This window comes from Pogona vitticeps, chromosome 2 (genome assembly GCF_051106095.1).
Source record: "Pogona vitticeps strain Pit_001003342236 chromosome 2, PviZW2.1, whole genome shotgun sequence".
NCBI classification, from domain to species: Eukaryota; Metazoa; Chordata; class Lepidosauria; order Squamata; family Agamidae; genus Pogona; species Pogona vitticeps.
Genome location: NC_135784.1, coordinates 221126623 through 221142957, shown reverse-complemented (window position 1 = coordinate 221142957; position 16335 = coordinate 221126623). Strand labels below are relative to the sequence as shown.

Sequence of the window (16335 nt, the reverse complement as noted above, 5' to 3'; positions counted from 1 at the left end):
AGTACAATAATATCTATGAATAGGAATATGCACAATGCTTTGTGAAATATGAATTACGGCTGCTATAATTTAGCTTCCCTCCACCTCAAGCAAATGGATACAAGCAAGTTGCACCTAGCTATAGCTTGAATTTCTCTTCTGATAGTATAAATCTTTTGCTGTATCTTGAATTCATCTTTTGCACACATAGCTCCTTTATGCTACATTCAGTTGTTACACCTGTGAATACAGTACATCAGTTGCACAATTTTTAATAAAATCACTGGAATGTTGGTATTCATTCTGACTGACTGATGGTGTGGCTACAATCCATTGCATTTTAAACTCATCTAGACTGTGTGCATTTGTAGTTTCCTTTCAGATTTGTTTAGATTTATCAGGAGGCAGCAGAAAATGCTGAATATGTAAAGATTTAAATGACAAAAATTAAAAGTTTTCAGTTTTTTAAATGGAGACATTTAGCATGTCTGTTGAATACTACCAGTAGAGAAGAAAAGGAAAGAAATTTATATTAGAACATGCAAAGAAATACAAATTACCTTCCTCCTGCCTTTCCCTTTTGCCAATGTACTTTCATATTTTTTCAGTATATTTTCCCAGTTATTTTTCCCATCTGTTTTCTTTCCATCAGTTTTTGTTTTTGCTTTCCTTTCTCCGGTTCTTTCATCTTTCAGCCTTGTACTTTTAGAATTACATGCTTATAAAAGATATCAATATAATGGTATAGTCTATTTCTTATCTCTTTATTTCAGTACAAAATATCCTGAACCTACAGTTAGCTGTTCTAAACTGTGCTTCTTTTTATCTAATTGGAAGTCTGCACAAGGGGAGTTTTTTGGTCCTCTGAGAGATTGCAGTACCATTTTGTCTAATTGTTCCTTATGCTAAACTACCATATTATAAGCATCTTTGGAATACTAAACTAGTACTATTGTTGAGTGCTTTAGGAGCTTTTAGCTGTTATGCCATTAAAAGCTTGGTGGCTTTCTGCTGACTACAGACTGATAAAATATTATTCCAGCTATTACAGAATTTTTTAAAAGTGCTCCTACCTTCTGCATCATAGCAAAATCAAATATTGACTATTTAATCTGCGCATTTTAAGGCATGCTCTGCTGCATCATTTAAACGGAATAAACTGTCTTCATCTATTGTCAATCAGATTCAATAAGATTGAAATAGTTTGTTTGCATGCTATTCATTTGAACTAAATCCCTAGCAAGCATCATCTGTTAATTGGACTTAACATTCATGTTGCTAAATGAGAAGCATTTTGGCTGCAGTGTGGAGTGGTAAGACCTACCCAGTGGAATAAACAACTAACATCTGCTATCTTGTCCTGCTCCAGCTTGGCTTTTACCAGTTAAATGCATTGGCCCTAGGGTCAAGGTTATGGAATTTGTGGTTCCTTGGCTGTAATGTGTGTATGAGGAAGAGAAGAAACAGACTAAAGACTAGCCAAACAGAAGCTCTGTAATACATATGGCATGTTTTGTTAAAACCTCTACAAATTCAATGCAAGCTACAACACTGTGTTCTGTAACATTGGCAGCAGAATATGCAATTAAATTTATTCCAGCAGACATATTCAATCAAAATTTAACCACAAAGAGAAATTTGAGAACCTCTCAGTATTTTGGTATATGTGCCTCAAGAAATACATGGGAAAACAGTAATACCTTTCTTTACAGCATCCCTGTTCTCCTTTGTTGAACAAATAGCATTATATGCAGCCAGACCCACATCCTTTTCTTCCTTTGATATCTGTATCTGCTTGCAATTTATTACTTCAGCCAACTCATTTACAATTTGGAAAATACATGTTGCATATGTCATATTTTGTAATGCAAAATTGTAAAATTCTACAGCATTTAATATCAGCTGCATATTGAATTGTTTTTATTATTACTTTATTTGGAAAACAGACCCTTGTGTCCAACCTGACTGATTTGCAGCAAGAAAAATCAGGTTTGAAAGGAAAATTGGACCACCTGACCCAATCGATCAAACTGAGAGAGGACCCATCTCCTATGACATTTGGCCATTCTGGAACAGCACCAGCAATTCCACTGAAGAATGTAGATTTGGAAATAAAGCAGCTGCAGTGTAAACTGAAGGTGACAGTCTACATTGTGGGATCATTGTAAAAATATACACTACAGTTCCTAAACAGGATAATAAGTATTTAAAAGCTGAAATATGTGTGAAAATAAAATGCATTTTAAGGAGTGAATAACCTTTCTATTTAAAAGGTTGTCACACAGCTATAATTAATAAGGGTAACTTAACATTCCGTCAAATAATATTGAATTCACTTGCTCCATCCACTCAAAGATTAAAGTAAATAAATCACATTCTAGGACTATGATTAAATCTGGTTTCTTGAAACCATTATGCAGGAGATTTGTACTTAAGACCAATCGTATGATTCCACTCTTTACAGGATAAGTAGGAAGTGTGTGTTGATTATTCTAAGAATATTTATTTGACATACTATGCCATATAAAGTACTTTCGGAAGAGGTACCCATGTTAGTCTGTGCTGGCATATCATGCCATACCAAGAAAAATTTTAAAAGAAGACAGTACCTTAAAGACTAAATACTGTGTATTACTATGAGCTTTTGTGTGGAAGTGAACTTGTCCATGAAAACTCACATTAAAACATAGCAGTTAATCTTTAAGGTTTTTTTTTTTTTTTGCGTTCTTCTGTGGCATATATGAAGTATATGAATTAACAGTTTCAGAGGAGATTAAAATATTTCTACTGTTGTATCCCAAATAATTAAATATCACCAGTTTTGTGTGAAGAGAAAAAGGCCCAATGCTTGTATTTTCTCCAAACACTGCCATTTGTGGTACAGAGATTTGGACAAAATTTGTCTAAAATTTCAGGAAAGTCCCAAATCAAATCAGGGAACCCTTTTAATCATCTTCATGAAATTTCATACACCAATATAACCTAACTTATGACATGTTTCACTTTTAAGTACTTAGTCTTTTCCCTGATTTCCTGCAGCCCATAGAATTGCAGTGTGAGTGTTAATCATAACAAAAGGATAGTACCAAAAAGGAGGAGTTTGTGATATCTGAGAGGTGGAATCCTTCATGATATGGGAGATTTGACTGCAAAGTGGAGCCATGTGGTGTCCCTAACCACTGTATAGTATGAGAAGTTTCAATGTTATTTCCTTGTAGAAACAAGTGGTGGGGAGTGTGCGTTTTTGGAGGGGAGCAATTTTTTTTATTATAACTGGTGCTCACAAATACTGCAATTCTACCTCTCAATGCTGCTATGTTCTGAAAGCTTTTATCCCGTTTGCCCAAGTGAATAATTTAAAGAGACAATTATGGGGTCAAAGCTTAGTTTCAACACCTTGGGCAGGAGTAGCTGTTGGTGGAAGAGTCGAAATGAAGCGCAAAGTTTGATAGTGTCAACATTTATAGACTACAGCTTTGCACTGCACTCCTGCCCAGAGGTACATAGGTTTTTACTAGTCCAGTCCAAATTATCCAGTATTCTATTTGTGTTGAGGCTTCCTGTGTTTAATTGGGTTTGTCTGAGGTAAATGGTGATTTTTCTTGTTCAAGAATGGAATCTCTGGCTTGTGGTTATATGATGTGTAAGTTAAGTTACAAAAATGCTGCATTTAAGTGACCAAGTTTTGAATTGAAAGGCAGAGGTTGAACTGAGATTTGAATTTCCTTACTTTAGGAAGTATACTCTTAGCCATAACCTTTTGCTTTAAACTGAAGTCCCCCTCCCCTGCTTTTGGAAATAGATGCTTTGTTAGCAGTTGGCATGTAAGATTCTAGAATAGCTTATTGTAGTTTGTCTAAGTGAAGGTTGTGATAGTGCAGATTTCACAGTGCAGATCTTCATCCATACAATTAACAGTGCAGGTGATGCTCTTTATATGATCACTGAACATTAAAACCTATTTGGATGTTGGTAATTGGAAATCTTAGAGAGCTAGTTGGTGCAGTAAACAAGAACTTTGTAGCCCTAGATTCAAACCCCCACTCAACTGTAGGATAGATTTGGTGATCTTGTGTCAGAGCTATGTCTCAGTCACAACAGTGGTATAAAAATAAAAGGTGGTGTGGGGGTGTCTATGTATGGTACCCTGAACTCACTTTCAGAAGGAAAGCATAGAAATGTAACAAGCAAACAAAAACTTTTTAAAAATTCTTCTGGGAGTCTTCAGAGTTTGTCTTAAACATTTATATGAGAGGTCTGCAATAATTATCCATCTCTAGTGTTTAGTCATTAGAGTCACTCCTTCAGTTCATTTCCATGTTTACACCTGTTTCCATGTTTACACCTTCTACAACATAGAAGATGTTTCTTTATATGTCCCCTCACATGACAGGAATAAATAACAGATATCTTTTCAATATATACAAATATGCCCTGTATCAAAATATTATAGCCCGTATCCTACTGCTAGTCCTGACAGGGGTAGGAGTATTGACTCAATGGGATTTGTGTACATAATGACAATCAATTCATTGGGTCTACTCTAGTTGAGACTAGCAGTACGATACTGGAAACTCATTTTATAAGTGGAACACTTATGTCTATATTTGTAGCAAGATGTGACTTTTGGTTGCCTTTTGATTGTTAAAGTGGGATGGATACAGAGAGAAAAGCAGTTGCATAAAAACCTTATCACACCATCACTCTGCATCGTTCACTGAATTTATGGGGTCTTCAAACAATAACGCTTTCTAGGTTTTTCTGCTACTTCTTCCCTCTTTTTCTTTTCTTTTCTTTCGTTTTGCAGAAAATACATTGAGAGGGAAAAGATGGAATGGCTGCACAGTGGCTTTTGTTTGCTAGTGTGAGGGCTCCTCTGTCCAGAAGTATGTTACTGCTACTGACTCTGAAATGAATAGCGTATGAATGGGCTGCTTGTCTGCTCTTTCCTCTTTTGTTTTTTTGTGTGTGGTTTTTTGTTGTTGTTTTTTTGGTGGAAACACAGATAAAGAAAAAGCAGTGGAAAAACATAGGAACACTGCAAATGGAAGAACTTATTGGCCAAAATCCTATTTCTGGTCTAATTCAAATGACATAACTTTTGGTAGCAACTTGGTAGCAAGTTGTGAAGGCATTGGACATTATTATTTTTTATGCACTGAGCTGCATGATTCAGTATGTAACTGATAATGTCTACAATGACTTTGTAACTTCCAACAATTCACTGCCAAAAGTAACACCAATATTAATACAATATGTATACCCTCATAAAATTCCATGAGTCAGGAAGAGTCATTGCATGATAAAGACCTTATCTGAAACCACTATCAATGTATCTTCTCCCAAGAACAGCTAAATCTGGGTCAATAGATTTCAGATACGGTATATATAATGTTCATAATCTGTTTTATTATATTAATGGATGCTATCCTACCCCTTGTCTTTCTTTTTATCTGTAAAGCCTCCTTGCTCTCTCTGAATAAAATTCTTATGACATTTCTTGTCTCACCTACATATGTTAAAAATGACAGGTGGCAAACATCTCACTTGATCAGAGTTAACCTTTATAGCATGATGATGATCTGGTTTTAGTAAGTAACTGGAATCCTAATTAAATATCCCAAGCCAACGTGCCTCCCTGATATAACTTGTTGTGTGTTCTTGAGATTGTGTTGCTTTTCAAGCAGGCTCATGGGATATGTCTAGGAAGTTATGTTCCAGACATAACTGTTTCTGTGCAGTAGAAATCAGTATTGAGAAAGGCATTTCAGTATAGCAGCTCATTAACTACAGCTAATTATAAAACACTTCTCTTTAAGATGCCACTGTGTGTGCTCACACAAGTTTTGTCCTGGAACTTTGGCACAGAGAATTAAAAATGATAAGCATTTGATTGATGACCCAAGTTAGGTGATGTGTCAGACTGTCTGGGGGCCTGTCACAAAACCCACTTTATTTCTGTACATGTCTTAACTTCACCTGCAGAATTTAAGAGAAGCAAGCCAAGACGGCAGCATATTAATGTATTCTTCCCTCACCATACTTCCAAAAGCCAAAATGTAGCCACACATGAAGTATGTTTTGAGAGCCAAGATCTTGCTTCTTAATTTAAAGATTTGCTTCATTTCCTTTCCCCTGCATAGCAAAGTTGTTTTCCACGGGAAGTGCTGACTTTTCCTTTGGGCATATGTACACATACTGTTGTTATAATAAGTATTGCTGTGTAAGTCTGCAGAGACCTACACAAGTGTCTATTTTACTGCCAGTATGTAAACTTCTATAACTGGGTGTTATACTTCTCCCTTAATGAAAGTCAAGCTGCACAGGTAGTCCTAAAGAACGTAGGCTTTTATTCTGTTACCATTTATCATTTTAACTATTTTCAGGTTAAACATCATATATTTCAAAACTAAATGTCCAATGCAGAAACTCTGGAATCTCAGGCTTGACCACATAAAAACTTTTCATTCTGAAAAATATACATAATAAATGATTGCAGTTCTTTCTTCTGTGCTGAAAAATCCTTTCCTTACCAAAAGAAAGCTCCTGTTGAAGTGCACTGTGACAGAAGAATTATGACTTGCATTCTTTTTTGTCTCTCAAGAGCATAAACTAAACATTATTCTTTATCCCTTACATTATGATTGTGTTTATGATCATAGGCCCTTCTTTAGAAGAGGACAGTTAGAGATTGAAGTTGTGTTTGCATTCTTCACAAACCTGATATTATTTTTTATTTCATTATATGAATGTTAAAAGCATTATTACATCTCTGCTGTAAAGATTTAACAAAAATGTAAACATGTTAAGGCACTGTGAGAATAAAGTATTGCTAGATTTTAATTGGAGGGATAGCCAACATTTTATTATTAAAAGTATAAATGAAGGTGCATACAGTATTCTAAAATATTTTAGAAACAATAGTTTATATCTAACTCTTCACATTAGAATCTATAATTCCCTTGAGAGGAACAAAGCCATGTGCAGGATTCCCATTAATGTTAATAGTGTTACAAGCCTGCAATGAGCAGGAAACACTTCACTCCGTTTTACACCTGATATGAAAAGTCCCTGAACTCAAACAATGACTGAACCCACAAATGTATACTTATAGTGAACTCCTTTATGCTGTACATCTGCAGCCAGTAGTGATCATAGAGAGGGTGAATATAATGAAATTAATGCTTTCAAATGCAATAATTTCATGACCCCAATTTTAGCTGTTCAGCATTAGCAAAAATGTAGAGGGAGAATTATTTTCAGTTTCTAAGAGAGTTCTTTTTGTGACCATTCCCTTTCTTCCAGAATTGCTTGAAATACTGTGTGCCTCATTTTAGGCTTATTGGTCCCATATCAATCTGCATTCAAGTTTGTTTTTTTCTAGATAGTGTCTAGGCAAACAGGGAACTTTTACAGGACTAATGGTTGCATTTCTGCTGCTAAAATTCCAAAGCCTCATATTAATGATAGGAATTTAGAAAAGGTAGCTCAGGATATGAGAGGATATCAGAACAGGAAGTGATGCAAACAATGACCATCTCTCTGTGTGGCTAAAGAATTATATGGGACGGTACCCTCAAAACATGCCTGGCTTCTCTTGAAGATCAAAAGGCTGCAAGAAAAATGGATCTCATAGGCATGTGCTCTTTGTTCCCCAGCCTGATCCTGTAAGAAAATTCCTGTAGGCTGACCGAAACAGAGGTCTTTGAGAGCTGTCAAATAAGATTGAATGTCTTTGGATCTCAAGTGGCCCATTTTACCTACAATTATTTTTAAAAAGTGTTAAAGTTTTTCTAAAGGACAACTTTTCTAAGTACTACCACAATAGAGCTACTTGGATGGGTAGCAAAACCTTTCAACCTAATAAGAAAGAACTCCAGTTGCCATGACTCAACTTCCATATAACCTCACCTGGATGACTGAGACTCTTCACAGATACACAATGACGGAGATATTCTTTTGTACTGTGATCTGCTTTGATTACAATATAATGATTACAATAAACCAAACTGTTCAACAGTAAATCTTTTGTTTGGAAAAAAGATTGTTATCAGTTATACTTTGAATAATTTTACATCCCCACCATTGAGGCTCTAATAAATATTTTATTCAATCTAGACTGCAAATAATGAAATCACTAAACATTTGTCAACTATTAAAATGTTGAAATATGAAGTCCAAGGAAAGGAAGAACAGCTGCGAGAACGGCAGGAAAAGTAGGTTGAGTTTATCTGTTGTGTTTGGTTCCCCCTACTGGTAGAAATACAATTATTCCAATAGCATTTAAGATTGAGTTTAGACGTTTCTGAATGTGATCTTTCTGTGTGCTTCCCTTGATCTTGCTTTTTTGTGCATACTCCAGACTGTTCAGGCTTTTGAGGGGAAAAGAATACATGTTGATGGCATATCTGCTTTTTAATAATGAATTGGTAATTGAGTACAATTTCTGTATTTCCAGAAGGATACCACAAGTCACATTTCAGACTGGTTCCAGAGTGAATTTGGCTATTCTTGATGTAAATTACAGGGCAGCTAAAATCAGTCTTTCAAATACAGTGATTCTTTGCCTGAGAACTAAGACACATGTCAAGGTTTAGATGCTTAATCTAGATTATCCAGTTTTATTCGTAAACAGTGCAAAGGGGCAAATTAAGCTTATTTTTTTTAGCTCATTAAATGGCACATATTTGTAGATAATTTGTCTAGTTAAAAATATTGATAAATAACTATGGCCACTACACAGTAATGTGTATCTTTAGAAACAAAAAACATTTTATTGTTGAGGTTCCTTTTCCCTTATATATAAGGGTATCTTTATGAAGCTAGAGCAATATGCACATTTTATTGATTAATGCCTTAAGATACATGGAAAGAACATAGAAGCTCTGTTTAGATTTTGTATTCATATATAGCTATGTCATATCATTATTTTAGATAGTAAATATTGAATGTGCTTGCTAGAAGTAATCTGCTTGATTGCCCCCAATACACTGATGTGTCCATTCAAATGTAAATTTCTTCTATCATTTTTTTACTATGCCATGGCTTTCTTGCTGATTTTATGTGGTACTGATATGATATCAAGAGGAATGTACTATATATAATCATCAGCCTGACTTGCTTCATTTGGATAAAATAGGCTAGCCAAAAGAAAATAGTTACAAGTAATAGGACAATAAGTATATATTCTTCTGTCGCATGTCAGTGAAAGAGCATTTTTAATTCCTTTTCCACACATTCACTATTTAAAAGTGATATATATCTTTAAAATGTTTTACCCTATGTGTCAAAGCAGTATTATTTTTCAAATTTGTGCATTGCTTTTCATATATTACTGTTCATTTTTCTTTTCTTTTTTAAAAAATCTTGTATCATAAAGCTTTTTGCATACTGAATAGTGCTCCATAGTAATGACTGCGAAACGCTAATATAAATATTTCAATTTTCCTTTCTGTGGCAACCTACCTTAAAATTAAGTACTACACTTCGCGAAGAAGTGATTAAAATTAAGTAATAGGCCGAGAAGCTATTAAAATTAAGTAGTATTCTCATTTTATCTGTTCCTAATTATACCTTTATCTTAGTTTTGGTTATTTTGCATAAATTATTATGTGTTTTATTGTTCAATATTACTATTCTAAAAATGTTGTGCTTCAGAAGTCTGAAGAGTTTCAGTTTATTTGTTATTGCCTTTATAGATGTAGAAAACTTCATCTCTTCTCAACAACTTTGGAATGGCAAATGGTGCAAAGATTAGCACTCACTGGAGTCATGTGTTTTAATTATTCAAAATAAGCACATGCTAGTACAGTAATGTTCAATAAATCTGTGGGTATTGCATTTTCCCCTTATTCCAAGGATTTCCCGAATGGAGAGAGACATAACTATGAAAAGGCATTTAATAGACGATTGGAGACTGCGTATGAAAGTAAATCAAGAAAAGGCGAAAAGCTTTAAAGAAATGATACAAACTCTTGAAGAAAAGGTATTTTGTGTTTGTTACATATTTTAATCCAAAAATAGAATTTGATACATATACAGACTCCCCAGTCGAAACAACCTAATGAGATTATTGTACAGTTTTGAACACAACCTGCACTTTAAAAAAATCTGTGATATTTTTATTTAGAAATGGCATCAGATTTTTTTGGTTAATTCCATTTGAGCACAGAACTAGTACATCTGTGTTCTCAAAATAGTGAAATAATTTGAGAACTAAATGTTTACTGTTTGAAACAGTAATGTGGTATACAGTACCATGAGAATTTTACATGCTTGGTTGCAAAATAAGAAGTGTATTTATTATATGTCAATATTTCTTCTGCTTATATAATAATATTTTTTGTAAAAATATGGCTTGAAATGTAACCTTATAATAATATCCATGTGTCATCCATTCCACTATTATATATTTAATTATTCAATTTTATGTTGTCTGCAGGTTGTTTTCCCCATGAATATTTAATGCATTTTTAGATCCTTAAAGGAAATTGGAAGTAAAATTGCACCTTCTTGACATTGTCTGTGCAGCATATTTTGTCCCATTCTCCTCAGTAGACAAGGCACATGTAGAGGAATTCCTAAGGCTACAAGCCGAACAACCCCCGGATAGAAATATAGTTTTGGAGGCAAGAGTTGCTTTGATTCCCTTTTAAAGCAGATGGAAGCTGCCTAGTTCACAAAGTAGCCTGTGCTAGCAGTCATCAAACAGTTGTCAGTGGCAGAGAGAACTCCTCTCTTGCACCTTGAATCCAAGATTTTATATTATTAAGAAATCATCAGCCCAAGAGAGAATGGGAAGAGGTGAGGTGGGGCTGGGTCAGGGAAATCACAGACAAGATAAAGGGGATGCAGTATAAATACTGTTTTCTTTCTCAGGATGGAAAAAGCATTTTAGAGATATGTACTTTGTTTTAAGTATTTCTTCATTTAAATTTTTACATTTTTCAGGTAATATCAGAGTGAGAAAACATCTATCATTATATATCATTGATATATAATTATATTAATATATAATTTGAATAAAACGTTGCTGCATTAATTTGATGATTTCCCCCCCACCCCATATGCAGGTACTGTTTACTGGAGAATTTTATGATAAATATTTGTTGCCATCAGAATGTATCTAAATTTCCCACATTCTAACATCTGGCTACTTCTTAAACAACTATGAATGTTGCAATCCTGTGGCCAGTTGTGTGTGAATAATCCTTACTGATTTCAGTAGAAAAAAATTCATGTATTAACTGACAGCACCCTACATTTCCACCCAAGTTAGTAAATGAAATGCATAAAATTAAATGCAATTGTTATTTTGGCAGATGGTTTTTAGGTTTTCCATTTAAAAAATTTAAATGCTTTCTCTAATAGTAGTGATTCTCTGGGTGTTCCTTCAGGTAAAGACACTGACTGAAGACTGTTCAAACAAAAAAACATCAATTGATTCACTAAAACAGAGGCTTAATGTAGCTTCAAAAGAAAAAGCACAGTATGAAGAGATGTATCGCAAAGCCAAACAGGAGTTGGAGAAAAAGGTGCATGGTTACAGATTTTTTAGAATAAAACATTTATTTTCTGCCTAACCATTTTTTGTTACAGATAGTTATATGATCAACACCTTTCCATTTTTACTCTGCCCGTAATAACATGTATATAATCTCCTAATTTGGAGCCCAAAGGGAGCCACAGGCTTGAGTTTACAATAGCTGAGCATGGCTGCTGAAGGTGGGACATTTTGGAAGTAGCTCATTCATAGGTTTGTCATGAGTTAGAAGCAACTTGATGACCTATGACAACCACAGATGTGAAGCCATTATAACAGTTGGGTGTGATGTCGGTAATATTAACAAGCATCTCTGAAGTTCTGCTAATTGAATGTATGCTTTGCAATGTTAACTAAGAAGTGTATGTGTCATGTCAAAGACTCTGATGCCTGAACATGACTCCAAGAGACCTACTGAAGTCTATAGACTTCTAGGGAAAAATCATAGCTGGCATTTATCCCAAAAAAGGGTTAATTCCAGAATGAAACCAGACAACTTTTTCCAATCATAATCAAAATTCATTTGAGTATCAAGGTATAGATAGTGTCATTGTTGCAATAATTCCAAGCAACATCACCTTATTTAATTCTGCAAACTATATTCCTCTACATTGCTTCTATGTTCCATAAGCACAAAAATATTTCAAAATGTAATAAGTTAGCATCTATTGAAAACACTTCTACAGTTATGAAAAAAATGTAGGCAAGAATGATTAAAAATATATGAAAACTAAATTTAGGTTGCGGCAAATACTTAAATCACAATTCAATTCAAAATACAGTAAAAATATATTTTAAGAGTGAAAAAGAACAACGGGAATGTTTCAGTTACATTCTAAAAATGCTAGAGTTTATAGCCTGGCAAGCCACATTGAAACAGCAAAAGGAAGAGAATACTTCTCCAAAACACCAGAGTTCTTAATGTATTAAAAAATAGCCTCTAAGCCAGTGGTTCCCAACCTCAAGTTCCCAGATGTTCTTGACTAAAACTCCCAGAGGTCTTCACCAGTAGCTGTATTGGTCAGGATTTCTAGGAGATAGTCCAAGAATATTTGGACACAAGGTTGGCAACCATTCCTCTAAGCATATTAAGAAAACATACACAAAATAATTCTGAATGCTCATCCAGCCAAACCAGTTTGAATCCAAGAAGAAGAAAAATGGGATGAAAGCTATTTTCTTCTCCTTTTGGATTTATACATTTTGTTTTGAACAGAGCATGAAACTACTCGTTTTATTCCCCTGAATGTCAGAAATGCTTATCTTGGGCATTTTAAGCATCTCCTCTAGGGCAAGCATGAAGCTTGTGTCAGTTTTCCTTGTAACACACAACAATATGGGTGTAACAAGGAATCAATGTTTTTTGTTCAGTCAATGTGCTCAGGGTCTTATCCTGAGTACAGCCTGAAATCCTGCAAAGGAAATGGTGCTTAGGCTTAAACCAGATGTGATACACTGAAATGTATTGGCAGATGTTTTAAAGCTCAAATACACAATGTGCTTTATGTTTAAGCAGAGGAATGGCAGAATGTTGGGACTACAGTGGTGCCTCGCAAGATGATGTTAATTCATTCCGCGAAAAACACTGTCTTGCGAAAACATCTTCTTGCAAAAGCGCGATTCCCCATTGGAATGCATTGAAATCTATTTAATGCATTCCAGTGGAAAAATTGTCATCTTGCGAAAATTGTCCATAGAAAAATTGTCTTGCGGAACGCGGTTCCCCATTGGAATGCATTGAAATCTATTTAATACGTTCCAATGGGGAAAATCGTTGTCTTGCAAAAATCGTCCATAGAAAACATCGTCTTGTAAAGCGCAACAGCAATTGCAAAAACCAATCATCTTGCAGATTAATGGTCCTGCGAGGCAATCGTCTTGCGAGGCATTACTGTATATAAGACAGTGAAAAGCCTCTGTCAGGTAAAAAGTAATGTACAGTGGTGCCTCGTTTAACGAGTGCCCCGTTTAACGATGAATCCGCATAACGATTCATCTTTTGCGATCGCAAAAGCGATCGCATTACGATGTTTTAAATGGGAGGAAATCGCTTTGCGATGATTGTGGGGAAGCGCTTCCCCACGATCATCACAAAGCCCCCACTGATCAGCTGTGTTTCAGGGGGTGGAGAGAGCGAGCCCCGAAGAACAACTGATGGGCGGGTTTTTTTGCGAAGCTGGCTTTCCAGCCAGCTTCTCAAACCCCTCCCCGCCGCCCGTCAGCTGTTCTTCGGGCTGCCTCTCTGTCCGCTCCGATCTCCAGCCCGGGTTGCCAGGGCTGGACATGGGAGTGGAGAGAAAGGCAGCCCGAAGAACAGCTGATGGGCGGCGGCGGGGGGGGTGTTTGCGAAGCTGGCCGGGTTCGCAAACCCCTTCGAGCTTCGGGCTGCTTCTCTCTCCCCTCCCATGTCCAGCCCTGGCAACCCGGGCTGGCGATGGGAGCGGACAGAGAGGCAGCCCGAAGAACAGCTGACGGGCGGCGGGGAGGGGTTTGAGAAGCTGGCTGGAAAGCCAGCTTGGCAAACCCCTTCGAGCTTCGGGCTGCCTCTCTCTCCTCTTCCATATCCAGCCCTGGCAACCAGGGCTGGAGGTGGGAGGGGACAGAGAGGCAGCCCGAAGAACAGCTGATGGGCGGCGGGGAGGGGTTTGCGAAGCTGGCTGGAAAGCCAGCTTGGCAAATCCCTTCGAGCTTCGGGCTGCCTCTCTCTCCCTTCCCATGTCCAGCCCTGGCAACCCGGGCTGGAGATGGGACAGAGAGGCAGCCCGAAGAACAGCTGATGGGAGGGAGGAGGGATTCTCCCCTCATCCACTTGAGCTGCATGAAAATGCCGGCTTCGGGTGGATAGGGGGGAGGAGGGATTCCCCCCTCATCCACCCGAGCCGGGCTAAAATGCCAGCTTCGGGTGGATAGGGGGGAGGAGGGATTCCCCCCCGCATCCACCCGAGCTGGGCTCAAGGAGGGGGGAAGCCGGGCTGGCTAGCTGGCAGTGCTTTGCCATGATCGGTTCCCTGCTTGGGGAACCGATCATGGCAAAGCAATGCTTAACAGCTGATTGGCGGTTTCAAAATGGCCACCGGCTGTTTTGCCTCACTTAAGAGGCACAGAAAATGGCTGCCCCTATGGAGGATCTTCGCTGAACGGTGAGTTTTCAGTCCATTGGAACGCATTAATTGGGTTTTAATGCGTTTCAATGGGCTTTTTTATTTCCCTTTACGATGTTTCCGTATAGCGATGTTAATCCTGGAACGGATTAACGTCGCTATGCGGGGCACCACTGTACAGGTAATGCACAGAGATACTGTGATGTTGGAATAAACAAGGTAAAGATATTTTTATAGATACAAGTACTGGTTTTTGAGTTGTAAAAAGTAAGCAATGAGTTGGAAGCTGAAAATGAACCATAGCATCTGGAATCCTTAAGGTTGATGTTGTTATTAGCCACAGATTTTAATATTTTATTAAAAGTTTCCTATTCCCCACCCCTAAGGTTCTGAGGCTCCGTAGGGATTTCTTTTGACCCGAGGAAGCCTGTGGGGACTAATGGCAATGATTGTAACAAGATCCCCTCTCCCCATTAAGGCAGGGCCTCTGGCTACTGCAGGCCGTAGAGAACTGCCAAAGGAGAGCCTTCCCTACTAGAGGACCTTGTTTTTCCCCCCACTGGTGACACAGCCAACACAGAAAAGTGTGGGGAGGGTGAGGACCAGGCCTCCAGCCTGCAACAGGCCCACCAGAAAATGTCCCAGGTAAGCCCTTGCCACACAAGAAGGCCCACCCAAGTACCATGACCCCTGCAGGAGCAGTTAGAGAAAATGGAGATGAAGCCTAGAGGCAAGGCTGTGCCACTATCCAGCCAAGCCTCCTAGGATCCTGGGTCTGTCAGACCTCCCCATCCCTTAGTCACCCCCCCCATGCAGTCAGAAACAAACACCTAGGCAAACACGGACCCACTTAACTGTTCACAATTCTGCTGTATAAAGATCTGTTGCATATCCTGCAAGTTCCAATGAACTCTCTATCAGTCCTAGGCCTGGCACATTGTCCTGCTCCCATGCCACACCAAACAAAGGCCAGTGTTGTGGGCAGGGAGGGCATTTAAATCCTATATTGCAATGCAGTGCCATGTACCCTCACATCTGGTCTCCTTTGGGAGGCAAAGACAGACATGCCCCAATCTGCCCTGGCTTGGGGCTTGGCAGAACAGCCCTGGCATAGTATTTGTTCCATTTGCCTTCAACCTATAGAAGACTGGAAAATATGTGAAGATTACCACTTGGATGTGGACAGTGACAGCAGAGGAAACTGACCGTCATGGAGGCTAGATCCCCAGTCTTAAGAATCTCCACAGGGTAAAATAAATGTAGTACAGAATCCTGAGCTTTGAGTTAGATTGAACAAGGCACCCCTCCCCCAGAACTGAGGTGGCTGTAGCAAGAATGGGAACTGGCTAAAGGGCCCAGATTAGAAAATCAGAAATATCCAGACTTGTTGATTGACTGCTAGTAGCCCACCATTGCTCAGCAGGAATTTCTGTTTCTCTGCTCCTCTCTGAAGAGGGGAGTTGTCCCCAGATGAAGGGAAACCCACTCCCCCCCCTTTAAAAACCTCTCAACAAGTAAGGCTGTAGCATTCACCCCTTGTTCTGCAAAATAAGTCATGTATTATTCATGTCTTTGCAAATGTGGTGGAGAGGCGGAGCGAGAAAGGTTAAAAGGCGGAGCCTGAGAGGAGTCATTCAAGAGTCGGTCAAAGTGAGAGTCAGAGTCAGGGGCAGAAGAGATAGAGATTGAGTTAGAGAGTGTTAAGATAAATAG

The 16335-nt window shown here is 37.9% G+C and overlaps 1 protein-coding gene across 12 annotated transcripts in view; it reads left to right on the top strand.

Moving 5' to 3' along the window:
- CNTLN (centlein) overlaps positions 1 to 16335 on the top strand; it is a 484545-nt gene that overhangs the window by 401023 nt on the left and 67187 nt on the right. For 10 of the 12 annotated variants that reach the window (XR_013541452.1, XM_020797524.3, XM_020797526.3 and 7 more), the window contains 4 exons: positions 1926 to 2117; positions 8098 to 8195; positions 9838 to 9964; positions 11376 to 11513. Coding sequence is in view for 10 of the 12 variants with exons in the window: in XM_020797524.3 (XP_020653183.3) it covers positions 1926 to 2117; positions 8098 to 8195; positions 9838 to 9964; positions 11376 to 11513 (555 nt within the window). In the remaining 2 variants the exon portion in view is untranslated. The remainder of the gene's footprint in view (positions 1 to 1925; positions 2118 to 8097; positions 8196 to 9837; positions 9965 to 11375; positions 11514 to 16335) is intronic. The other 2 variants (XR_013541453.1, XM_020797525.3) reach the window with 1 other exon arrangement.